The 27,049-nt window shown below is 38.6% G+C and overlaps 1 protein-coding gene across 1 annotated transcript in view; it reads left to right on the forward strand.

Annotated features, from left to right (window-relative positions):
- NCKAP5 (NCK associated protein 5) overlaps positions 1-27,049 on the forward strand; it is a 467,588-nt gene that overhangs the window by 285,207 nt on the left and 155,332 nt on the right. The window contains exon 7 of the mRNA XM_019472169.1: positions 20,403-20,493. Within this exon, the coding sequence (XP_019327714.1) occupies positions 20,403-20,493 (91 nt within the window). The remainder of the gene's footprint in view (positions 1-20,402; positions 20,494-27,049) is intronic.

The raw sequence follows: 27,049 nt of genomic DNA on the forward strand, positions 1-27,049 counted from the left end.
TGTTATATACTGCTGCAGGAAAGCATGCCTTCTTATGGTGTTGAGCACAGATACCTCCTGAAAAAAAAATGGGCAGCACTAGGTTAAAGCGAAGTCTTGTTTGTTTGTATGACTAGATCATATAAAAACTCTGTATACAAGTGGTATTGAAAATTGTATTAAAAGATCTTTGCTCAGAAGATGATTTCATCATTCTTTGGAGTATGGTACAGTAAAGAAGCATTAGCTTTTGGTGGTACAGTGTTTTGAGAAGTCAATGTGACAGTGATTTGCTGTATTTTTTGTTTATTTTTTTAATAGGCAGCTTATATTCCCTGGTCATTGCATTTCTGGTTGTGATTCACAACGCTGGCCAAATGTCAAATTTATCTTGCAGAAGTGAAGTGCTACTGACCTTGTGTTTATAGTTCATAAAACTTTAGCTGTCATTCGTTTATATATGTGGCATTTTATCTTAATGCAATGTGTGGGCAGAAATATATACGTTTTATATGAGGTGACCATTCATTAGCAAATACACTTGTGAGTTTTAATACAGCATGAGTGTTGTAATTCAGTATAATCTGTGCAGTCTACATGGCTTGAAAACTTCAAGCAAAATTTTGCATCCCAAAGTAAAAATGAGTGAAAGAATAGATATTGATAAATTTTTTCCCATGCTATTTTAAAAAAAAATTAACAGTGTGAAATAGCTGTTCTTCAGCAAAATTTAAGTTCAACTTCCATAACTTGAATAGATTACAATTTTTAAAATACTTTTCTTTAAAATCGGCCTTTCACACTTACAGTACTCTCACATTTGTATATTACTACACGTTCCTATAGCATGGATAATAATATTTTTTAAAAAACAAGTTTTATATATGGATTCCCAATGTTTTTGTATGTTTACATTCTGAGGGTAACCTATTCGTTTCTACTGGCAAATGAAATATCTTTTTAATTGTTAAAAAATGAAACTTTTTTTTTCCATATGTCATAAAATATTTATTATCCTAGATGTATACTGAATAGTTTTCAAAGCCCAGTTCAAAAGGAGACGATACTTTTTTTTTCCCCCAAACGATTATAGTTGGTGTTTCTACATTAACTTATATGGATACTGTAGATGATACTTTCCTCTTGAGCATTACTAGAAAAGGGATTCGTGCACACTGATTTATGTTAGGTGAGCTGTTTCAGTTTTCCTTCCACTTCCGAAGTTTCCCCAAAATCCTATTTAAGTGTGATTAATCTAAGTAAGTTTGCATCACTTCTCTAAACTGTTTCTGTTAAGGAACTAAGTACTTGGCATTCTGCTGGAATTTATATGAAAATCCTATCCGAGCAGGCTGCTAGTATCAAAGCAAATTTCAAGTCAGGATTTCTCCTTGTTCTTCCTCAAATACCTGTCGGAGAGGGATGTATAAGCTCTGGTTCTGACTCTTTGAACAGAAGAGCCTTTCAGATTGCCTATTTGTATGTGGTAATCCTGTAAAGTTTTAACTGAATTCAGACTTTTTTTTCCTACCAGGTGCCATCTACACCATCTATCACCATATATCCTCATGAGCTTGAGTTCTTGATTTATTTCTTTAAAGCTCTGAAACAAGCTGTTTCATACCTCGCTGGGTAGAGTGGGGTATCTTACTCACCACTGACTGTAAGCCGTGAGCCTGCCTTATGGTTTTGACCTGCTGTAAATAATGCTGCCTTTGAAAAATCTCTGTTTGGTGAGGAGTCTGAACTCATGATGCCAACTGCTGTCTTAATCCAGTTGTGTGTTGCAGGGACGGCACTAGGGTTATCTAAAGCGTGTAAAGCCCAGTCACAGCGGTGATGACTGTATCTGGCACTGCTGAGGAGTGGAGAGGGAAGGTGCTTACACCACTGACATCACACATCCGGTGCTGATCCTTGGACTGTGGTTTGCAGTAATCTAGCAGCAATGTAGAGACATGCACAGGTTTTAAGTGCTCTGAATTTGTATCTACATTAGACACCACGAGTAGCTCAATGTAAGGAATGACACTATCTGTCTGACTTAGTGTTAAAGACCAGGCGCCCTTACAGGATATTTTGGTAGATATCACCTGCCTGTCCTGGTTTTATATTGCTGTCCCTCATGGAATCTGAGTGGTTTCTCAACTGAAAACAAACTCTCAAGAGTAATATTCAGGCATACATGTTAAATGCCGATTATGACAAGTATAATAGGTCTGTGAATATTCTAGCAGTTGAATCTGTTGGTGCAGCTTGTATCCATCAATAGCTTTTCCTCCCTCTGGGTAATGACTGGCTGGTTGTGCTGACTGAGGTAAATCTTAGTCAACTTGGTAAGTAGCCAGTCATGTATACATCTGACTTTATGATGACTGTCACACTTACTTGCAAATTTAGTTGACTTAAAGAACTTAAGAAGAAACCTGGTTTTTTTGTTAAGCAGCTTCCCTGTAATGCTTAATGTACATTTCACTCATACTGTGATTCTATCTGTAGCTGTACTAAGACAGTACAAATAATTAACTCTTATTTGTTTATTATTTCTGTTTTTGTTCTGTTCTGCATGTGCTGTTCATATGCTAGGGAAAGTCATAGAAAAAAATCAATGCTTAGAGAAAAATACCTTATAATTCACCTTTGCATTACTCTTTAAATATTGGGATTACAGAGCAAAGATTAAACCAAAACAGAGAGTTCATATTTTTTCTACATAAAGGACTAAGATATAAAAGAATGCCTTTACATTATTAAAGAAAATAGGAGGCAAAGTATAGTTGGTGTGGTTTGGTGATAAAGGACTAAGCTGGGCTGCTGGGTTTTGTTCATGACTAAATTATTAACCCAGCCAGATATTGCTGTCACTGAAATCTGAAAGGAAGTTTGAACCCTTCTGACTGACTGACTCTAGGCAAGTTACCTAACTTTTCCTGTGCCTTTTATTTTTACGAAAAATGTGAAAGCTTTTAGGACAAAACACAGGGTGTGAGAAGCGCTGAACGATTTTGGATGTCTTGTTTCTTGGTTGCCCAACGTAAGGCTTGCTAAAATGTCCTTCGTTTCCCAAGGTAGAAGTTTATTGCTGTGCAACCTATGCCTGTTTAAAGTAGACTCAGAAAAGATGGCACATAGAGTCCACTTGCTAGTTTTGCAAAACTTTTGTGATGGGCCAATGTTCATATAAGTGTAAGACATTGTTCAAGCACAGATTCCCATCATTAGCTCTTGGTGCCTAGAACAACTCAAAATTATGTTTGACTTTTTGACTGTGTGATTATAATAGTGAATTAAGTTATAAAAGTAAAGGAATATTGTATATGTTTATATAATCAGGTATTCTGCAGAATATACGAATATGTGATTTTTATATTCACAGTTGAAAACTGTTGTTTATTACAAGGCACGTTTGTACTAGATGTACATTCATTGGTTACATCTACTGACAATGTACAGTCTTTTAGGTGTATTAACCATTTTTCAGCCCTTAATGCTTGTTAACACTCAGGTTCCTCCAGTTTGTATTTGTCTTTATATTGTTTGTAAGCAGTTCCTTAAAACAACTCTCTTAACTACAGCAGCCTCTGATAAATAATAACTAATAATAATAAAATGAGTAGATGATTGCTTCATTTTAAGTTAACAATAGCTTTTTTCTCTCTCAGTAATTTTTCATCAGTGATAGATTGAAAGATTTGTTCCCAAATGAGTTTAAAATCCAGAAGCTTTCCACTTGTCAAAGAGGTGTGGATATAATCTATAAAATCAAGATGTGTTTGCTCAGATTTTAAAAGATTTGTCTTTAGCAAACAGTGTTAGGAGTCAAACGCTAGAAGTGATCACCCCACCAGATATAGATTTGTCTCTCTTCCACTAGACTATTGTCCATTTGGAGGTGCATCAGTGTAAATATCAAAACAAAAAAGCCTGTGATTTACAGAAGAGTGTAGCCTTTATTGCAAAATGAGTTATCATATTCCTTCAGCAATTCCAAATATTGTTGGATTTATGATTTTTACATTTCCAAACAATAAGTTTATTTCTTTAGCAGGTTTAGTTTATGCCATTTGCAGGCCAAGCGATTTCTCAAAACATACAATGTGCTTGGTGGCATGAACAGCGAATGAGAGCTTAGGATGATGAAGATTAAGGAAATCTATTACACTTCCTTTTAGTAAGCTGAGATTACTTTGAAATGAATCATTAGCAATGAGCTTAACAAAGGTATAAAAATACTGTGCTAGCACTGTGCTAATAAAAATACTATCAGCATCTTTGTAATAATCTTGAAATAAAAATGCTGTTTAGAAGACACTGATAAAACAGGCAAATGAGGATATTTTACGAATTACTATTATAGCAGTTATTTTAACAATAAACTGAACATGGATGATCTAAAATAATTGTTTCTTTTTAGTTTCATTTTACAGTCAATCCCAGTATTAGATTTTCTGCGAGATGACATTGCTTGCATTTGTGTCAAGTAGGATTTTCTTTGCTGTAAAGGTAACCAGCAGATAGATCTACGCTATAAGCACTGCACTTGCGTGCAAAAACAGTGTCTGGTCCAGATGCAATTTTTTAGCAGAGATAAGATTTTTGCCCTCTCGCTTTATTCTTCTGCCTCCTATTGCCCATCATCTATCTACAGCTAACTAGGATGGCAAGAACTGTTTTCCAAAGTACCTGCAGCCCCCACAGTGGGAGGTTTGGCTCGTGCTGGTTTCTGTTAGCCAGAGCGCACCCTGAGTGCCTCTGCCCAGCTTGTCTGTGGCAGCAGGAGGGCACAGTGGTGACTTGACCTCTCTGGGTCACATCTGTAATCAACATGACCTTTTTTCCTTGTAACCACACAACATTGAAACCTGAGTGAATTACTATAATTGTGTCATAAAACTTAGCTTAACCTTCATAACTGAGTGAGCAGGAGTCTTAGATGTCTCTTAAACCCACAGGTTATATTGCATTTGTATAACTGGCTAAAAGTCTTGCCTTTTCCCCTGCCCAGCTATGGATATAAAAGGACCTGATGTGGCTTCTTCTCACATGAATAGAACTCCCTGTCACACGCAAGATTTCCTGCCCTATGTAGCATTTTTGCTCGTGATGAAGGTAAACTGTCCTTCCTTTCTGAAGAACAAATGGAATTTTTAAAGCTTTGGTACTGTGAGATGCTGCTGTTCAGCACTTACCCTGCATTCCCTGCATGTCCAACCCAGCCTCTCTTTCATATATCATTCTGGCTTTTTTTGTTGTTATTGCCCTTTTCCCCTCCTGGACATGGATATCTATACTGTTTTTTCAGAAGTCGGTCTCCTGCATTGTAATGGTGTATTATAAGATAATGGTTGTTTTCTTTCAACTTTTTATGATAATTAATTAAGGATTAAAAAGGATCTTTTTCTTGGTGTTGATTCTTGCTTAGAGGGGAAAAACAGCCCCTCAGGAGAACTACTAAACTATTTCTTAGTAAGGCAGGCTTGTGAGACTTTGTTTCCACCAGATTAGCTAAAATACATGCTGTCTGTTCACTTAAGTCACAAAGGCCCTGATTCTATGAAATGAACTATTAAGTTCAATGGAATGACTTCTGCCCAAAGTTATTCAATTTTGCAATAATTTGTGCTGGTACACGTTGAAGCTGGTAGACATAGTAGTTTCCAGAGTCATCTAATTTTTCTGCATTCCGCTGACATAAACTCAGAATCTTGCAAAATGCTGGAACTTCTCGTGTTACGAGTATTTCCTGAGGCTTTCATAGTAGACCTTTATGTCCAGTATCTATTCTGTAAGTCCAGGAAAAAACTGCTTAACTAGATCACGACTGAAGAATTTTATTTGCCGAGCCCAATTCTCTGAGATATCTTGACATATATGTATGTTATTTCTAAGGTGATCTTCAACTTTCACGGTAGCACAAATTGCATGGATAACGTAACAGTTTATAGTAAACTGTTGATATTAATATTACATCTAATGTTCATTTCTGAAGCCAGAAAGGTAGGCTCTGAGTGTTATGTTTGCCGTTCCTTGGCTAAACTTTTGCCTAGTGAATGCACCAGCCTTCTTTTCTCTGCGGTAATGTTGTTCTGCTTTGCAAAGGTTGAGGAGACTGAGGATCTGTCCCCTGAAATTGAAATCCCTGAAGCTTTTTATGTAGCTGAGCCTATTTGGTTTATATTCCAAAGGATGATGGAATGTGATCTACTGTTTGGGTGCACGAAAGCTGATTAAAATTGCATCTTCATGTATTTATTCTGGATGCTGCTTCTGAAAGGTAAAAGCACAGAAACGAAGGTCTTTTCTTCATAGAGCACGGATGGCAAAGTTTTACATTTCTCAAAACTTTCATGTTATCTCAGACCTGATCATGGAAACAGCCCTCCTCTTGAAGGGAGAGAGTGAGTTAATATTGGAGCATTTTTTCTGTATCTGATGAATCTTTGATTAATGCTTCACTGGTATTTATTATCATCATAAAGCTGTTATGAAATAGAAACTGTTAAAATAATTTTCAGACGAAAATCTGAAACAAAGCCACAAAGCTATCCTATAACAGTGCGAAGTCTTGAAGAGGGGATTCTCGAATCTTAGGCTGATGTGTTAACTGCTGGATTTTCCTTTCTGAAGCAAATACGGGTTGAGTTGATTTTGTTCTCTGTTTTAGGTATTGTGGAAAAAGTAAATCCTAAATAGTCATGTTAAATATTTTTACAGAGGAAAAATATCCCTATAGGAAACACTGATGAGCTTCCCAATAAGTACTACTTTTATAAATGACCTAACCTTTGTTTCATTTTAGTCATGTCCTTTGAGAAGTAAACAGGGTAATGTTCAACTAGTGCATTATTTAGAGATTTTTGGAGTACGTTTTGAAAGCCTCATACAGAGCTCTGTCCACAGGATTCCCATTAAACACAATGGGAGCCGCGTGGCTAAAATCCTGCAGAGCAGTTTGAAAACGTATGCCATGCTGTGCTGAAGATAGATGATTAAAGAATGAGTGCTTGAAAGGGGAGGAGGGAGTAATGTTGTGATTCTCCATTTAGGGCTGTAGTTAGACTAAAAATCCTTCTCTAAACCGTTCTTAAATGATCTTCTGATGGAAGTCTTAGCTAATAGCTTTCCTGTTTCTGCAAAAGAAATACCAATACATTACAAATAATTACAATAAACATTTGCACCTTAGAGATGTCTAGATGTCCTTTCACTTCTCTTTATGCTTACCTTTTTTGTTGCTGTTCCACTTTATTATTTTTCTGTTTTCTTACATCTTGCTTACATTTTCATGTCCTTTTTTCTTCTTCTCCTCAAAGTTCTCTTACAACTTTTATGCTACTGTTGCCTTTATTTCTGGTCCTCATGTCTTGTGCTGTTCTCTTCCTCTCCATTATCTCCTTAAGATGCTTTCTCAAAATTTTTTCCTCTCCTTTCCTTCTCTGTTTATAAGTATTTCCTTCTTCTCTCTTCTCCTAATCCAACTCTTAGTTTGTCCAGTTGCTCTACTTTGTGGGCCAAAGTAATGGAATATGCTTTTCCAGAGCCCTTTACTCTCCCCTCTATTCCTTTTGTTTTCCATGTCGATAGCTGGCCATCCCTCTAAAGTGTCCTTTACTCTTCTCACCCCATTTCTGGCATCATACAACTTACCTCCTGAACCTATGAGGTGAGAGATATTTCAAACACTGCGTCTGATAGAGGGGCAACATGCTGCATGACTTCAGCAAGGGGAAAATGGGAGCAGGCAGTAGTGGAAGCACACAGGTGCAGCAAAGAGCCAGTGTTCTTTCTGTGTATTTCAGCGCAAATCCTACATACAGAAACTCCCCCCTGCTTTTACTCAGTTTGTCTCCAGGATAATGCAATTTAAAGAGATGGGCTTCAATAGTGACGAATTTGGCATTTTGAGCCTGTGTATTCTGGTATGGTTTTTTCCTGGTGTTACTTCACACAATGGATAATGTCTGAGACAGAGTAATGTGTTTGGAAAGATACGGGGAGTGCTTTATGGCGCTTAACATAGAGGCATGAAAGTGTCCCTGCCTTTTTCTTTTTTTTTTTCCCCCTAAATGCAGCTGTTATTTCTTTCTTCTTGCATCTCATTTGCACCTTGATATTCTTTTTCTTCCCTTCTTTTTCTTATCTTCTTTTGCTTTTGTTAGGTTTGCACACATACAGAAAGGGAGAACATTAGAAGTTATTAATGACAAAATATATCTAGGTCTTTCCTGATTACAAATAGCTTAATTCAGCCCTTCCTGTTTGTTGGCATCAAAGCTGATGTTGCTGTATATGGTGCTGTTCCAGCCCTCTTCTTTGTGTGCATTGTCATGTATTTTTATTGCCTCATTATCAACTGCATGTTTGTAGAAGAGCTGTCAATATAATTTTAGACAGACTACCACTACCTAATGATACAGGTAATTAAGCCCTTGGAGACCGTTATTCTAACCATGTATTACTTGTTTAGGCCATTTTGCTATGCTGCTAGGGTTTGGAAATCTACAACCTAATAAGCTTTCATTCTTATGTCTCCGACATGACTTGTTTTTGTGGTTATTTTCTAACCACCTGAAATTTAAGACTGGAAGAGTAATTACTTCTACGTCTTAGGTTTCTTTGGTAGTAGATGTGTATTGCTGTTTACTGAATCTGTCCTCCAGAAGGGTAAACTCCTTTTGAGCTGGGCACCATTAGAATAGGAAACTGTGTTGTTCCAGGGCAGTGCTGCAGGAAACCCGCACGGAAGGAGGCATTCTTCAGGCTCAGAGGAAGATACTTGGCATTCACTCTCCTGGCAGTCATTCCCAATCTACTTTGGGGAGAAACACATGGAGGCATTTTATTGATACATTTTTCATTCCATAAGTTGGTAATTTGGAGGGTAATGTGGAGGGTTTGTTGTATGAGAAGGTCCTAGTCACACAGAGGGGGCATCAGGGCATCACTTGTTTGTGAAGGGTACAGAGAAAACACTTGATCATAGCTGATCAGCCAAGAACTGTCTCATGCCCTCTGTGAATGTCTATTTTAACATCCAAAGCAAGCTCTCTGCTGAGGAGGAAAAAGGAAAGACAAATTCTAGATACACCTACAGCAGCACATTATCCCCCTTAGGAATTAAAATATTATCATATCATTATTTGTAGCACAGACATCCCTTGGAATATTCCTACACATTTCATCCATCTTTGCTGATCTTACATGTAGAGGCTTTCAGGAAGTCATGGCTTAATTGAAAATCTCCATTTTTTTCTTTTCTTATTGTAGTCTTTCTGAGCTGAAATTTGGAAAGGCTGAAGTCCAGAAAGTCAAAAGAAGTTATATTTACTAAGACTCCATGTTGTCTTTAAAAGTACTTTTAAGCAAATCTCATGGTTGGGAACCAGAGTCATTGTTTCTTGCTGTTCTGTTGATTCTTGCTGTTCTTTGTATTTGTGAACATCTGAGGTGACCCATTTTGGGGGGATCCAAATTCAAAGTGGGAAACTTTCCTGTCATACTTGAGTCCTGTGTAGTTACATTTGCAGGAGTTTGGCCTTTGGGCCTTTGCCATTGGCTGTACAGTGTTGGGAGGGGGGGGGGGGTTTCTTGCTGTTCTGTTGATTCTTGCTGTTCTTTGTATTTGTGAACATCTGAGGTGACCCATTTTGGGGGGATCCAAATTCAAAGTGGGAAACTTTCCTGTCATACTTGAGTCCTGTGTAGTTACATTTGCAGGAGTTTGGCCTTTGGGCCTTTGCCCGTTGGCTGTCAGTGTCAGGAAAGGGCTGGTGCTGTCTTGTGAATTTGATTTTTGATGTAAGATTTAGGTTATTGAACCAAACCAGCAGTGGTTTCTTGAATGTTTATTTATTTAGAGTCCCATTAGCTCCATTAGTAGTTAGTTTTTTAAAGGCATTAAATTCACAAATAACATTTTAAGGGGAAAAGAATTTAAGAATTTAATAAACTTTACAATCTTTGCCTCTGAAGGCATCAGCACATGTTGTATGGTGTTCAATATAATGAAACTTTCTGAACAACTTTAATGGTATAGTCACTTAATCAAAAGAATTATGTATCTTTCTGTACAGCAATAATATGCATGCTCACTAGCAACTTAATCAGAAGAATTATATATTTTAAGTGTTTTGCAGCTTTTTAATGCTGAACAATTACAGAATGGTGAGGTATAAATATCTCTCTGTATCCTCCCACAAGTCCTCCAGGTTTCATTATAGTGCAGAAGAGCAGAAATGTTGGAACGATAAAAAGACAAATCAGAGCTTTTGATACCATGCTTCATTCCAGATCGAACGGCTTGTTTAAGGTTATGCGAGAACTAGCGTAAGCTAGGCATATGAAATGTGTGAAACATTAACATATCAGTTAAAGAGATAGCAAAAATGCCTATTTATTTGAAATTACTGAAAACTTTTTTAAGGTACAGAGCTCAGATCACTGATGGAAAGAGCTGAAGATTTTTACAGTCGTACCAAGAAAACAATATAGAGAGGACATGTCATCTGCTGCTTAGACCCATCAGTGTGAACCGTTGGCATCCTGGGTTCTAATGATCACTGATATTGGCCATGTTGGTTAACCTTGCTGTACCTCAGTTTGTTCACCTGTAAGATAAAAACCTGGTATACTATGTTAACCTGCATGTTCACAGCACAAAAGCTGTGGACCTCAGACCTCTTATGAGTAGGGACTTAGTATATCCTGGGATGAGGCCTCAAATAACTGAGCTTTCTAATAGAATAACCATGTTTACTAGCACATGATGAGTTATGATAATTAAAGGTAGTGTGATTTGTCAATTAGAAGAACAAACTCAACTTTGTGATAGATCATCCTTGGATTTTTACTGCAGTTGTTCACTAATTGGAAAATCTCAATACTTTGCAATGGATTTCCCAGTCACTGTGTAAATTAAAAAACTGGAACACGTTATAGTAAAGAAAATGGTATTATTTGTTGGTTCCATGAAGTTGGGATTTTACTTATAGAAAACCATATCCACCCATTTTCACAGGGTATTGCTCACAACAGTGGAACTGTCTCAAAACTCCTATAAGATTTGCAAAGAGGTGGAGCTGTGAGGAGAGTGAAATAACTTTATATTATGTAGAGCTTAAGACTGGAGTCCAGAATCCAATGGTCTAAGAAAACTTTCACTGGGGAGTCAGAGAGGCTGAAAACAAATCATGATAATTTCTGCAGAAGAAAAAAAAAAAAGTCCCTCCTCTTTTTAGCTTTCTTCCAGCTGCTGTCTGTACTCTGGACAGCACAGGTTGGTGTCTACCACGACACTGTGCAGTCTGAGCCTGAAAGCTTCATGATGGGCTGTGTAGTGTGAAAATGCATAAGAACAGTTTGTTTGCATTGTGGGGGGTTCCGCAAATGCTCATTGATGACAGACCTCATTTTCGTCTTGCATTTCTCTTGTACCTACTTGAACCCCGCAGAAGCTGCCTCCCTCCACATAGCATCTTCGCTATTCATGGAAAACACATAGAAATTTATGTAGCTATGTCAAGGTGGTCTTGGACCCCCTTGAAGCTGTAACTCAGAATGGAACAAGGCCTTTTTAATTTTGAGTGGCTTTACATTCCCATAAGTAACTTCAAGCAATAGTGGTTTGTCTGTATCAGGGTGCTTATATGCAAAATTAAATATGTGTATTTGGAGGAGCTGATAGATATATCTGTCCATCTATCTATATATTTGCAAATATTGAAACACAAATATTTGTTTAAAATGTAGAAAATGAAAAAAAGTAAAAATCCCATTATTTGAAATTGGAAATATTTGCAGTCTGATTGTATAGTTGTCTGTAATTTTTCTGATGCTTTTAGTTATGCTGAAACAATGACTATTTCTGGTGCCTCCAGCATGAATAGAGTTTGAACTTATGAGCATATGTTTAAGCTGACACGAGAATTAGCTTTCTGTACGTGTCTGGTTCTATCCACTTACAGTTAATGAAAATATCTCCTGTCCTAAGGTCCCAAATATGTTACTGGGGAATTGTAGGAGGGACAGTCCTTCCATTTGAAAAATCCTTTCAATTGCCTGTGAGAAGCTTTTCTGTGAGGCTTAGTCTTGGACTGGGTTTTTGCCTGTAACTTACAAAATCATATACGGGGCTGGTGGTGGAAGACACCCATACAGTCCATATGGCATTTGTCTATTTGTCAACACAGAAATAAACATTACCATTGGTTTCTACGGCAGTTCAGAAACTTTTTGCTGTTGGTGTAAGTTTGATGAGTGAAATCTGTATGGCTGAAAGAGACAATGGAAACATTTCCAACATTTCCTGGCTCAGATGGTAGTTAGAGCAGTTTCAGAGAAATGTCAGGTCTGCCAGTGTGTGATAGCAGAATTCAGACTTGTGTGGGAGCAGTGATATGCCAATGCTAAGGTCTTTCAAAACCCTACCGTACTTATCTGAGGCTCAAGGCACATACGTTATTTTAAGGATACCTTGAAAATTTCCAGTGGGTACAATGGTCATTGGTTCAACTAAGTAGATGTTGTGCTCAGTCTTTCAGTTCTGTGTAATTTTCAAGTGGTGGCATGGTCTAGCGGACAGAGCATCTGATTAGATTGTACACTCAAAAGAAGGATCCTTTTCCACTCGTGTAAATAGAGCTGGAGACCTGTTTCATTCCAGCACAGCCTTGCGATAGTTGCCCTCATCATGCACAAGACACCTTTGACCTTTAGAGGGCCCTTCCAACCCAAACTATTCTATGATTCTATGATTCTATACTTTATTTTATGTGCTTCTCTTCTTTAGGTAGCTTGCCCTTCAGACAACAGTTTGACTATGCTTTGAGTATGTTTTTAGAGGGAGGGTTTAGCATGAGTATTGCGAAAATTTGACCTTTGCCCTTCCAACCCAAACTATTCTATGATTCTATGATTCTATACTTTATTTTATGTGCTTCTCTTCTTTAGGTAGCTTGCCCTTCAGACAACAGTTTGACTATGCTTTGAGTATGTTTTTAGAGGGAGGGTTTAGCATGAGTATTGCGAAAAGAGCATGGCTTGTACAGTTTGGAGTTGCCACTAGCGGATGCCACAGGGTTGAACTGGCTGCTCAGAGCCCGTGGTGGGGAAAGGGCTGTTATGGTGCTGCAGGAAGAGAATTTGCCATGGTATTTCTGGATTGATAAGCACCTGTACTGATGAACAGAAAGAATAAACATGAATTATACATTATATGTGTGTCTTTCTGTTGCTATTATGGAGGATATTATTACTTTATTTTCCAACTGAAATATTAAGGATGGATATTGTGCATTCTGTAAGCTTTGCCCAGCACACTGCTATAAGGCACGTACCAATGTCGTAGCCTAAGCAGAACTGAAAATGCGGAGAAAACCCCTTGGGGTTTAAAGCCTCAGCATTTCCCATCTGTCAGTTCTCTTTTTAAGTTTATCACATACCTGTTTTCACTTCTCTCTTTGCTTTTTTTAATCCATTTTCAATATCTGAATTCTTTGGAGAAGCTTGTGTCTGTCTTCTGGCTACCTACCCATTTGAAGCAATGGCCTGACAGCGTGCTGCAGGCTCTCTGCAGCAGGTGTACTGAGAACAGCGGGCTTGGACACAGCCCCAGGAAGGAGGGGCCACTTCGTCCTGGGGATCACCATGGCTCATGGAGGAGAGCAGGGGGGTCTTGGGGCTGTAGGTGTGGCTGGCAGGTCACTGCACAGTCTGGAGATGAGCCTGCAGATCAGGGGGAGAGCTGAGGAGAACAGGCAGCCATATCTAGAGGTAATGGAAATCCTCGGGGCCAGAGGGGAGTAGGCAGAGTCTGCAGTTCAGAAAGCTACTAATTTAATTGAAACCAGGTAGAAGGAAAGACACTTCTGCAAGGATGCAGTGAACAGGAACTGTTGTTCGATGAGCTCTCTTTGTTTCTGTTATGTCTTGTGAAGCCACTTTCATATTTTTCCTCCTTAAAAAAATCTGATGTTTAATCTAAAATCTGGATTTTTTATTTGTTCAGGAAGGGGTGTTGTGTGTGTTGTTTACTTTGAAGCCTTCTGGTAGTTTGAGGAACTCACTGTAAGGAGAAAGTCTAACCTGATCCATTGGAGAGCTTCGAACGGAGTGGTGAGGGAAGTGAGATGCAGGTAACCCCAAACCTGAAGTTCGAAACTGTGTATGAGTAAGCAAACATGTTTATGTGGGAGCTGAGTCAGACAGAAGCTTTTTGTTTGGTTGGATTGTGGGTTTGGAGAGAGAGCTGCAAGGCTTGGACAGAGGCACAGAAGTCTGCCACCAAAGCCAGACAGATTGCAGTCTCCGAAGAGGCAACTGAAGTCCAGCTGGCAAAAATGCCGACTGGCTCACAGCTGAACCAAGAGCTGAAAGAGCTGAGAAACCACACGGGAACTTGTTCCTTAGTCCATGATTGGGCGGTAGAGAGGGGTCAGACAGCTCAAGCAGCTGAAACTCAGGCCACATCTCCAGGGAGGTTATAACTAAAAATAGAAGTCAAGAGACTTAAGCCAGAGACTGCCTAGGAGAGACGCAGGAAGCTTCACTCAGTCTCACAGATAGGAGCTGGAAGAAAATACCCACCTGAGAATTTTGTTTACACAGAAGTAAGTTAAGCTAAAGATGGAGAAAGATATGTTATTGATATTTTTCTCTGAAGACTTAAAAAAGAATCCTGCACCTGCTGCATGGTATGAGGAGATGGAAAAAGCTGAAATACAAACATCAGCTGCTGCAGTAAGATTCTATAGAAACCCTTGGACACGTCTCTCTAAGACTGTAAGTTAGTATCAAGTTGAAGGAATTCTTGTGACATGCATTTGAAATAACCACCGAGTACTGTCACCTCAGCTTGAGGGTGATGAAAAGGGAAGGTGATAGCACCCAGCAAAAGGTAGCTGCCAGCCCATGGAAATCTTGAAGGAATTAGGTCAGTGAGGAAGGGGTTGAAACTGTCATGCACCTTCTAGAGCTGGAACAACTACGTGCTACCTGTCGCTTGAAGGGAGAATCGTAAAAAAGGCTGAACAGAACACGGGCTATAGACAGTATTTATTCCCTATGCTAGAAGGACAATCAAAGATCAGGATATATGGGAAGGATTTTTTTCAAGGGCAGTTTGCTCTAACAGGGAAAGGTTTTAGGTCTGGGGACATCAAACCCCTCTAACGGATATGCTACAGAGGACCAGAGAAGAGAATGGGTTTCCTCTGCAGTGAGACAGGACATAAAGGCATGTCCTACACAGTTGAGAGGTTGGTCAGAGAAAATCCTCTTCACGTGTGAAATTACTGTGGCAGACTGTGAGAGACACCTCTCTCAAGGAAGGAAAGCAATAAACCTAACTGAAAGGGGTCTGAAAGACCTTTTTGGGAAGTGGGAAATATATGGGGAAGGTTCTGTAGAGTTGGAAGGCTGAGAGAACTCTTGTGCCTCCTTGCATTAGTGTATTGAGGAAAGATTAATTCCTGTATGGTCTTAAAATCTGTTCTTGGGGAGGACCCCAACAAAATAGCTTATGGCTTTGGTCCACTTGAGATGACGGAACTGGGAGAGGCACAAAGCCAGCAAGTTTTCTGACCACATCCCAGCATTGCTGAGGGACAGCACAACGTAAGTACCCGTTTATGAAGGTGATGGTTCTGAGAAAATTGGGAGGAAGGTCAGGAATTTGACTGCCTACCAGTGATGCGTCAACCCCAGCAGGGTCTGTCTCGCCTGGCCTGGATGAAACTGCTCTGGTGCATGCCATGAGTTGCAGCAGCGGGGCCAGGCAGGAGATGGAGGCAGCAGAGCTGTCAGAAACATAACATCAAGAAGCTTTAAAAGCAAGTCTACTACAGCTTGGAGGGTCCTTGACAGCAGGTCCTGGCTTCCAGACAAGATTTGAGTTGCAGCAAAAATATAGAGGAAGCTTCCTTCTGCCATCTTGGACACCTGGGCATCTATGCAGTGTGTGCTCCCTGGGCAGGGAACGATGCTTCCTCCTTTCCAGAGATTCCCCTGGCCCCCTTGCCCAGAAAAACACACAGAAACAAAGCCAAAATAAATAACTCTACATTGCGGTTGGATTGATTTCCTGGTATGCTCGCAGCAGCACAGGACAAATTACATTTTTAAAATGTAGGAATGACTGATTTTGTTTCAGGAGGAATAGCAGCAAGGACCTGTGGATTTTAGTCCTCAGTTCTTGACCCTGCTGTGTAATTAATTTCATAAACTGCTCAACTGGCTTAAAACTGTTTAGGTTTCTCATCCCGTTACTCTACCACTCAGGCTGGTTCAGAGTCTCACTTTTTCAATGATTAAACCCATCCTAATTCCAGCCTAAATGTATTTGTAACCACTGTATTCCCATCTTGTTTTGTCAATCATTGGCCTTAGGTTGATGTGGTTTTCTTTCTCATTTTACTTTTTCTCACTGATTCTTTTGTGGAAGTCATACCTGTGTAAACCCTTGGTCTCTTAAGTTTAGCAAGATAAGTTGTTTAGTCTCTTCTCATGACACAGACTCTCGATTGCTCTAAAGAACCTCAGAGCTGTCTCTTCACCGAATCCTCTTGGAAAGAGCCGCTCCTGAACACTGGTGATCGTCATTGCAGATAATCTTCCACATGAAATCTTGACAGTGCTTTCCACAGTAGCGTTAATATTTTATGTTCCTTAAACTCTTATATTCCATGAACAGATTCTGGTCTCAGAGTGCCCCATTTCTTCTTCTGTTTAAAGCTTTGAGAAATTTATCCTTAGATTAGGACTGGTGGAGGACTGTTTCCCTACTCTAAACTGACATTTTGTCAAGAAACTTAAGAAACTTCTATCAAACATGGGTTTCATTTATTTTTCCCCTAAAGAAAATAGCTTTTAAAAAAAAGAAAAATGGAAAGGAACACTTCAATTTTAAGAAAACTTCAATTTCCTTTTCAAATAACAGTTTTAAGAAAACTTCCATTTCCTATTCAAATAATAGATGTAACAAAAAATTTAATGGTACTAACTGAGATGCTTCAGATGAATAGGCAGTAAATAGAACACTGAAGAAAGGGGAAAATAAATGTTCTTAAATAGTGATTGAAGAATGTAGACTCCAGAATGGTGAGCCTTAGAGACTGTTTTTGCAGATTGTAACAGCTTGATAGTTACGTAAGATGCACAGAATCCTTGGCAAAACAGTTTTTTTAGCGTAGGCCAGCAAGCAGGCAGAATACACGCATGGGGGATAGCTATTTTAGATGTAATCGGCAAGTGCTTGGTGTTGCAGTGGGTCCATCTAGGATATTAGAATCATGACCAAGATAAGATAACCTTTCGTGGTTACCAGAAAGGGGGAAAAATATAGGTTGATGTGTAGAAATAGCCTTTCATAAAGCTCCTGATTTTTCTGCTTCACTTCCAAGATTTACATGTCCTTTGGAACCCTTGTTCAGGGAGCCAAACGTGGGATTTCAAGTTAAATTTATAGAGGCTCAATCATTCTTGCATTCTTTAAAAGAATTTACACTAAATCTTTCTGGCATGTACTGTCATTGTGGAAAGTATTATAGATCATGATATAACAGTTGCTTTTCAATTAAGGTGCCATTAATTCATGCTTCAGAGATTCTAATTTATAAGAAACAAGTCTCGATTATTATCCTGTGCCATGTTTGGTTAAGCAGTCCTTCCTAAAAATGGACAACTGGGATGCTAGTGAAGAAGCAACAGCCTATAAACTGCAAGAGCACTGGCCATCAGAGCTTTGCAGTAAATTTGACTGTAAGCAGATTTCACCTCCTTGTTTGACAGAAACTAGTTTTCTCTTTCCTTTTTCAGATATTCAGTGGGTACCTAAAGCTTGTGAGATCCTCTCAGTGCTGGTTTTATAGTGACATGACCACACAGACAGTGTCTCTGGTATGTGTGCGGTTCAGCTTTATGGCTGTCAACTCTTAGAAACTTTTATAATAGCTGCAAACAACAAAACAACAGTCTCGACTGTGTTTAACTGAGCGCTTTGTCGTGTTGCAAAGATTATTCTGTTGCATAGAAATCTGTGTGCTGATGGGAGGTGTTCCTAATTGCGACATGAAACTGTGTGCTTGCCAGTCCCTATAAGGCTGTTCGACAAGATGAGCTTGTTGTCCAAAATAGACTGTTTGAATTTGACTGAAGATTAAAGGATCTATTGAATTTAAAAATTCTTCATAATTTTTCTGAGCTGGTTTAACTGATGATACTAATATGCAACTAGACTATATTTTCATTAATACTATTAGGCCTAAATTGAAAAACTCTGATTGTAGTGATAGTTGAATCTATTCTTTCTCCCATTTTTGCTTATTTATTGATTTGTAAGAACTTTATGGAGGGCTAGAGTTGGAACTGTGTATGCATATATAAACACAATAATCAAGAATGCTATTACATCATTAATTTAAAAATGAAACGATGAGTGAAATCTTTCAGTGAGGACTGCACAGGAATTTATATTACAAACCAAAATGATTTGTTCTTTTGTGTAAAAGGCATCTGATTAAGGTCAGCCTATGAGCAGAAATGGTTCCAATCTGCAACTGAAAAACTGCACCAGTGTCTGCACTAGAGATTAGAGCTGGCTTGTTTGTATTCACATTTGGTCAACAGATGGTCCAACTACTCTGTGGGCATTCTGGCAATGTAGAAGTCTGCACATCAATGACAAAAAACCATCATACGACTAAGTAAAATGTCAGTGTTCATCTGAGTAGAATGAATACCCAGTGTTGGCTTCTCAAAAAGTAGCATAGCTGACTGACTTGAAAGGAGAAAACCTAGCAAAATATCATATTATTGCTAAATTAGCCAATACCATTCATTCTGATAAGACTGAAAGAACAGAAAGACCATGAGGCTTATATAAAACATAATGTTATTGGCCTTTGGCCAGAGCAGTTAGCTAATATTTGCTGTCTCGATGGATTGTTACCTTAGAAATAAAAAAAATTTGATATGCTGTGAATAATTCTTCCGCTCAATTGCATTTGCAGAGAATGGTACACAAAAGTCATGTTTCCCTAAACACAGTGGAAATAAACAACAGCAGGCAGTTGCTGGTCTGATATGCCTAGGAATACCGTCTCTTTTTTCAAGGGCACAGTTTTAATATGTAGCGTATCTGGCAATATGGCTTAAGGTATTCCTCTCTCTGTCCTGCCTTTGTGTCACCCACACACCCATGCCACAGCAGTTTCCCTTCTCCAGCCCCTGTTCCAGCCTGGCTGTTCTTCCAACTCTATCAAGGGATGGAGACAGCTTCAAAGGAAAAGAACAGAAAACATGAAAGGGAGGGTGAGAAAAATTGTTGCATCTGCACAGCTGACAAAGCTGTACAGGGGTGAGAATTTGCATGCGGAGATGGGGAGTGGGGAGAAGCGTGAGGACCTTCAGCTGGAATTGGCACTCGACATTTTTTGTTGTAAAACCCAGCGTCTTTGTTGTTGTGTCCATCACTGCTTCTCTGGCTTTTGATCCCTTTTCTCTTCTTACTGGTACTCACAGAGCTGAAACCAGCTGTAGTCTCAGACCCTTTATTTGTGGTCAGCCTCGGTGACATCTCCTAAGCCCATGGATTTAATTTCTGATCTACCTTGAATGGGACCAGTGTTTTGTAGGTGGCTTCCATTATCCCCAGCCGTCCTATTGTGCGAAGGAGCAGAACTCTTTATTCTGTTCAGCCTCCATTCAGGAGGGTTAGCGTTATTATCAGTTTTAACATGCTTGATGAATGCGTGTAGATCAAAGACAACTTTTGATGGTGTCTATTAACACCTTTTAAAATGAAAGTGCAAACCTTCCTTCTTTCACTGATGGAACTGAAGTTGATTACGTTTTCATGAGATGGTAGTACCAGATTGTAGCCTACACTTGCTTTTTACATCCCTTTGAAAGGGCAGAGAAGGGTGAATGTGTTCAGCAGCTGTGCCTATATAAACAAATGTACTGGCACACACTGCTGCACCTAGAACATAGAGAGTAAATACTAGTAATGTATTTGACAGTCTGTCTAAATTGCACAAAACTGACAATTGGCTAGAAAAACAGCAGGTTTTTTTTTTTAATCTGACTGATTTTGTTCCTAAATGACAGTAATTTTATCATGGTGTTTGGTTACACTGTTGACAAGGTGATGTCTTGTGCACACATTTGTTTTTAGTTTTTGTAACTGAGCTCCAGTAGGATTTTAACAATACAACGAATTACTGTGCATATTCAAAAGATAAAAGAGTGCCCTTAATGTGTTATTCATAACATGGAGTATGAGAACATTATAAGGCCAGGATTGTCTTTAAATATTAATTTCATGGTAGCCATGGATGCATTAGGCTCTTGAAAAGAACAAAAACACTGGATGCAACTCTTAATTTTTTTCCATACAGTTGACTTTTATAAATATTTTCATTCTCTAGAATGCAGGAGACAGTGAGAAATCTACTACAGAGCCAAGGATCCCCAGGCCAGAATGGAGAAGGAACTGTCAATATCATGAAGGTATATCAGGTATTAGTGACTTATTACCTGTTTTCTTGTGATACAAAAGTTCTTTAAAACAAAAATTGCACTACTGAGGTAAACGTGTCTGGCATTGTTTCCTCTATTTGTTTTATTAGTTATGAATACTTGTAAGTGGTGGTTGGTACCATCTACATTTTTGCAGGTGTTGTCTCACCACACTTTAAGGTTTTTTCATTTTTATTGTCATTGTGTTATCTGCAGTTGTTGCTCCTCACAGTTAACAGGGGACAGAGAGACTAGTTTTGAAAACTATTAAAGCATTTAATATTTTAAGTAATATATTCCAGCATCTCTAGAAAACATAGATGCTTTTGACAATGTGACCTTCAGACTGTGATGGATAATTTTATCCACTCTTATTGGGTGTGAAGTTTCCATATCAAGCTCCATAGTTTCTTATCGCTGCTTGTGGCAGGGGGCAGGTGCATTTTATCAGCCTCACTTGGGGTAGAGGGAGAGTGACAGAATTTAGGAGAGCGGAGAGCAAAGATTGTAGAGGTTTTTCAAAAGGAACCAGGTCTGTTTATGCTGTTTATAAGAAAGGAGAGTTTTACATTTTCCTAATGTACTGCTGTATTCTGGAAGCAGTGAACCCAACGTGGTGGAAAGCCTTTTTAAGTGTCTGGAAACAGGAATGAGATACATCCCAGTTAATCAGATATTCTGCACGTGAATTCTTAAAAAAAACGCTTAATGAAGTCAGTCCTATCCTGTATCTTTTTAAACGGAATAAGCATTCCTTATAAAGATATAAAATGCTGAAATAATATATTAAACTCCATACTAGGTAGCAATCCTTCAGATAAAACACTTTTCAAAAATTCTAGTTACATTAGTCCATTCTTACAACTGATGGATCAAAAATACAGCAATATAGCTAAACAAAAATGTCCATTCAAGAGTATTTATCACTGTAATTAAATTTTCATTTTAAGCCTGGACTGAAGGGAAGAGAATCTTTTAGATTAACCTTCCAAAATAATAATTTTTTCTTGTTAAAATGATAGCCTGTAAAATTTCATTTCAGGACAAATTAAACTTTTTGCTGAAGTTATAATAGAACATTGTGCTTTTAGAAACTGGTGACAAAAACGTCTATATTTTACTCACTACCCTTTTGGGATGCAAAAATGAAACTTGGTTCACTCCTCTTTGTTCAGAGTTTAAATCTATACTTCCTGCTTACTCCTGCCACCATACAGTGGGTGTTCTGAAGTGGGCTTGGTGTCAGTCTCTCCTTCGGGTGGATTACTTGTCTGTCTGTTTATAACAGACAGCTGGAATGATTTTATTATCTGCTTTTCTGTATGCTGTCTTACCTTGGAAACCACAATTAGGTTTTAGCTTCTTTGGGTTTTGTTTTTGCACTTTCAACAAGAAAAGCAATAAAGTATTTTGGTTTCAGTTGAACTGAGGGTTTGGGTGTTCTTTATTTTTCTTTTGAGCAGGAGAAAAATTAACTATGGAGTCTTTTTTAAACTTGAAATTTTGTGTGCTGCTGCCCTAGAGGTGGGATAAACTAGTCATTCCAATTTCAGTGCTTGTATATTTCTTTTTGGTTTTTCCTCCATGTTTTATTTGTTTCTTAATTTTTGAAAACAAGAGAGAATTTGGATTTGTTTTGGGGTGTTTTTTTTTGCTTTGGGACCATACTGACATAGGCATTTGTTGTTTCCTGCCAGCCAGGAGAATGGGTACCGTGGTGTGTTTAGTGTAAAATCTCTTGGGTTTATTTTCTGACCAACAAAAGAACAAGGTAGTTCTGCCCACTTAATAACAAGAACAACAATTCTTTGTTTCCCTTCAGCTCTAGCAAACAGCCCCCTCCACCTAGCAAACTGCTGTCTAACCCTTTTTTCCCTTCTTTCTGGACAGGGGGTTTTGTCTGAATCTGCTAGGTGGTACGGTAGTCAGGGCTGATTCCCCAAACCTGAGCCTAGCTCTCTTATAGAGTGAAGCCATCTCTGTCCCAGGACCTTAAACCACCCATATACCTGTTCCTCTAGGATTATTTTTAATCTTGTACTCCACATTGCATAACAGCTTCCTTCCCTTCCTGTTCTCTTCTTGTTCTTGGGAACGTTTTCGCTCATGATATCAAAGTCAGCTTGGTTTTTAGCAATTTTCATTCCTTCTGTATTGCCAATATGCAATTTTCTTTGCTTATGAATTTCTTTTTCGAGTTCATGACTCAAAAGCAATGTTTTTTCCTTTCCTGGAGGAATAGCTAGGCTACTGCATAATATACCAGTCTGTGATTGGTAAAAACAGGTCAAAAATACGGAACATTTCCATGAACGTTGTGCTTTTTCTGAATGTCTCTTTGACTCATTCATCCTCACATCCCTTTTGTTCACTTTTATGACAAACTTCTGAACAAATAGTTTGTTCTGTGGGAATTTCAAGGAATGGCTCTATTCACATGCAAAACAGCGCGTTCCTGCCCTCGCATGGCTACCTGCTATGTACCTCTACCTATACCTGTTCTCTATGATTACTATGATATGATCAGAACGATATGATCAGTACTCAGCGCAATAGAGTATCAGATTTTACTGCAGTTGCACAACCATATATTTCATAACAAATGAGGACATGACCTAGGCGATCTCCAGTGTGACTTATCAACATATGTCCTATATTCTCTGACACCGTGGTAAGTTTTTTAGTGTGTGAAGCCTGTCCAAGTTAATATCTGAATAGTCGTAAAAGATACCTCTGTGCAATAAACACTTTTGATCTATTGACCGTTGTCTACAAATTTGTTTTTTACAAATCGAATTATTGTTCTGGGATGTATGAAATTGAGTTCTCATTATAATATCAATATGCCTGACTCCAGAATAAATATTCTTGCTAATGAGCATTAAATGTTGCATAGTGATCATGTTAGAAGAATAATAATAAGATGGAGCTCAGAGCATGCAGTATTATTGCAATATTGTGTTAGGTCTTGCCAGGATTCTCACTTGAAGCAAAATATTCTAACCCTTTCCATAGAGCTGGCTGCCCTGTGGGAATTTAATTTGCTGGACTTACAAATGGATGATGTGATTTCTTTAGGGTAAATGAATTTAGAAGCAGGATTGTAAATAAAATTCTCCTCTGTTATCATTTTACATAATAATAACTGAGGGAAGATTTATAGTGAATGCTGACGTAAATGCAGACAAGAATATGTGTGATTTGAATTGCCATGAACCATCATATTTCTTGCTTAAAAGTTTACTTGACTAAAAGGCTCTAGTATGTTAAGAGCTTTTATGATGTTTCCAAGAGGCATTGTCCACCTAAAAGCAAGACCATGAAAGGCCAAACCAATACCTCATATATTAATATTATTCTCATTCAAGACACAAGTACTTTATCTAAGAGGGAGAGTGATCCCCAGAAATAATTGTGTGCAGTAGTTGAACTCAAGAAATTAAAACAAGCACCCGGCAGACTTTCCTTCCGAAGTTTACGGTTGGACTCAATGATCTTAAAGGTCTTTTCCAACCTAAATGATTCTATGATTCTAATCTATGATTCTAAGTTTGTCCTTGTGATTTGGATATCAAAAACTAGAGTCTCTTTCCTGTTTGATCGCAATACTGGATATCTATGTAGAGTCTTAGCTGATTACAGATAAGTCTTTCAAGTTTTTTTTTTAACTCCTTTTGACTTTATGTCAGTGTACAGTGATCAAAATAGATGAGGAAGAGAGTTTGTTTTAAGTTCACAATTTGTTATAATTCTGGAATTGTCAATATATGCACTAAAGCTCAGGACAGACATGGTGCAGTCACATCGGAGAGGAAGGACGATCCGCTGTTTAAAGCACTGTGTTTGGGAGACTAGATTTTGATTCCTTCATTTGCTACAAATTTCTCCATTTCCTTGGACAAATTCACTTTATCTGTCCATCTTTAACATTTGTCTGTAAAAAGAGGATAACAACATCTTTAATCTCAGGTGTATTTAAGGTGTCATCAATATATATGAAGTGCTGCTTCTTTGGTAACAGGAACTGTTATAAGTACTGAGCCAGATAATGAAGAGATTTTTAAAAAAAAGGCTTTTCATATTTCCTTGTAAACTTGGAAAAAGGCTTATTTCCCCCAAGGAGTTTGCTTAACATACTAATACTTTTAATAGAAAAGGAATCAATTTCAAAGTGGAGCATGGATGGTCTTCGAGCTGGACTATCCTGTCTTGTATTAAACGATATGGAAGTGTGTTTTTGCTGTTGGGAATTTGGGGATTTTGATGCATGAATTTGTATGAAAAACTTAAGGAAATAAAACCTTATGGCTGCAGGGGTTGTAACCTTTTCAGAACCCCACTGTGCTTCTTTGAGATTTACACTCCAAACAAATACTGCTGTGGGGACCAGGCGCGTTCTTTTGATCAGCAGGAACTGAAATCCTGGGTTTTAGACAGCCTGAAACTCACCCCACCTAATGTCACGGGCCCAGTCATCCCTCAACTTCTGTGCTAGTGCAGAGTGCCTCTGACCGCTTGTTCACCAGCTGACATGGTCTAGACTACTTTTTAGCAGAAGGGATTTTCATTATGGTGGACAGTGCAGGTCTTCAGAGATTGACTATACAAATCCAAGAGGAGAAAGATATGAGTAACAGAGTAGGGAGTTTGTCAAGGAGAACGATCCCTGTGCTGAGGTCAGTGCTGTTGAGTTTCCACCAAGAGAAGTCTGGCTCAAAGACTCAATGGGGATTACAGGTAGCCTTAATAGTAGGGCACTTTTTCAGGTTTCTTTGGCCCTGGGTGCAATGGAGAAGAACAGCTTGATTCCTTCCATTTCTTTCTGAAAGTATTATGTGTCCTGTCTCATTTTTGCTTCACTGCTCATTTCGGCACCCGTCTGACTACACTGACATCAAAGCGGTGGCAAACAGTTTGAGCAATTGCAGCCTAAGCATTTTGATGGGCTCTTCTTGCCGAGTAAGAGCTGGCTGGGTTTTCTCATTCTGGAGGGATGACATGATTTTGGGAAGTGATGACTTCAGAAGAGATTTCTCAGGCTTTAGTGTGCACCATGAGAACAATGGCACACAGCTCCACATCTGTCCCATTTGCAGGGCGTCACCGCCATTGCAATCATTAACTCACACTGCAGCTTCACAGGAGGAGTGGCTTTGAACATAAGAAAGTTCAGTTCCATTTTCTGCCCTCTTGCTGGATATAAATATGTGTACATGTGCCTGTCTTATCCAAAACTAAGAAAGAAGATTTATCTGTAAAGGCTGGTAACTTCAATACAAAGATAAAATAATTGCAGTCCTACAAGACTTCTAGCTCTTAGTCATGAAGTCTGGAGTGTTTTGCCAATTGCTTTCTGAAGCAGGTGTCAGAGAGGTGTGACTACATAAGTGATACAGGCACATTTCGTGGCATTGTTGGCCAGATCAACCCAATTTTTTGTCTGCATGCTTTGTGAGACTCAAATGTGGAACAGTTGTTGTGACTGTCACTTCTAATTTGCACAGCCATTGGTGTCAACAGCTCTTTCATGAGAAGAAAAACTGTATCTATTGGCAATATAATTTTATCTTAACACAAAATTATACACACTTTATGTTCAGGCCATTGATATGTAACATTTTATAGATGGGGCATGGCCATGAATTGAAAAAAAGGTACTAGTTGAATTCCCTAGCTGAAATCCACAAAGGATTTTTAATGCTAACTTCTATTGCAGAAAGAGGAAATATATGCTTAAAATTAAACTTTTATCTCTGGAGTGGAAGTGCACACAGGAGACTGCATCAACCAGGCCTCCTAAGCTACTAAGGAGACTATTACTAGGCAAAGCTTAGCAGTTTTCTGTCTCCCAGAGAAGGACAGAAGAGGAGCCACCTGCACTTTTGGGAGCTCCACCGGAAATCCTGGGCTGTCAAGGACATAAGCATTTGCTGTTGGACTGCTTTTCCATACAAAGAAATCCAGGGCTAGCTCGGTAACAACTAATTCCTTATGGCTTTTCTTCTGGTAGTTTTCCACCACTGTGCAAAGATCCTGATAAATATTTGTTCCCATATTTAACTAAATTGAGGTTGTATTCTTGCTCCCAAAGGAGAGTGATGGTGCTCCTCAGACACTGTTAAAAATTACAGTTTTGTTGCAAGGAACATTATGTGCAAATAGTTTTCCCTTTTTGATTGTTTGTAATACAGTAACAAAGCAATGGAGTTATGTTTAACACAGCGAAGTCTCATAAGTGAAATGTGCCATTTGTGTGCCTGTTTCTCAGAAAACAAGCTGTTCTTTCCTTCCCAGAATCCTCTATATATCTACAGTAACAAGAGGTGAAGAGTGACTGATTTGATGATACTATTATGTATTATACTGATTGTAATTCTACATTTAGATTTTCCTCTACAACATAATGTGTCTATCTTTTGCTATATCTTTCTTCTAGTTCTTACTTCTGGAATGAATCCACAAAAATCAGCCCATATGCATTGTCTGAACCCTATACATATGAAACAGGCATAATGGAAAGTCAGAGACACTCTTTGGAAAGCAAGATGATGATGTG

The sequence above is a fragment of the Aptenodytes forsteri genome, unplaced genomic scaffold (assembly GCF_000699145.1).
Source record: "Aptenodytes forsteri isolate BGI_AS27 unplaced genomic scaffold, ASM69914v1 Scaffold11, whole genome shotgun sequence".
NCBI lineage: Eukaryota > Metazoa > Chordata > Aves > Sphenisciformes > Spheniscidae > Aptenodytes > Aptenodytes forsteri.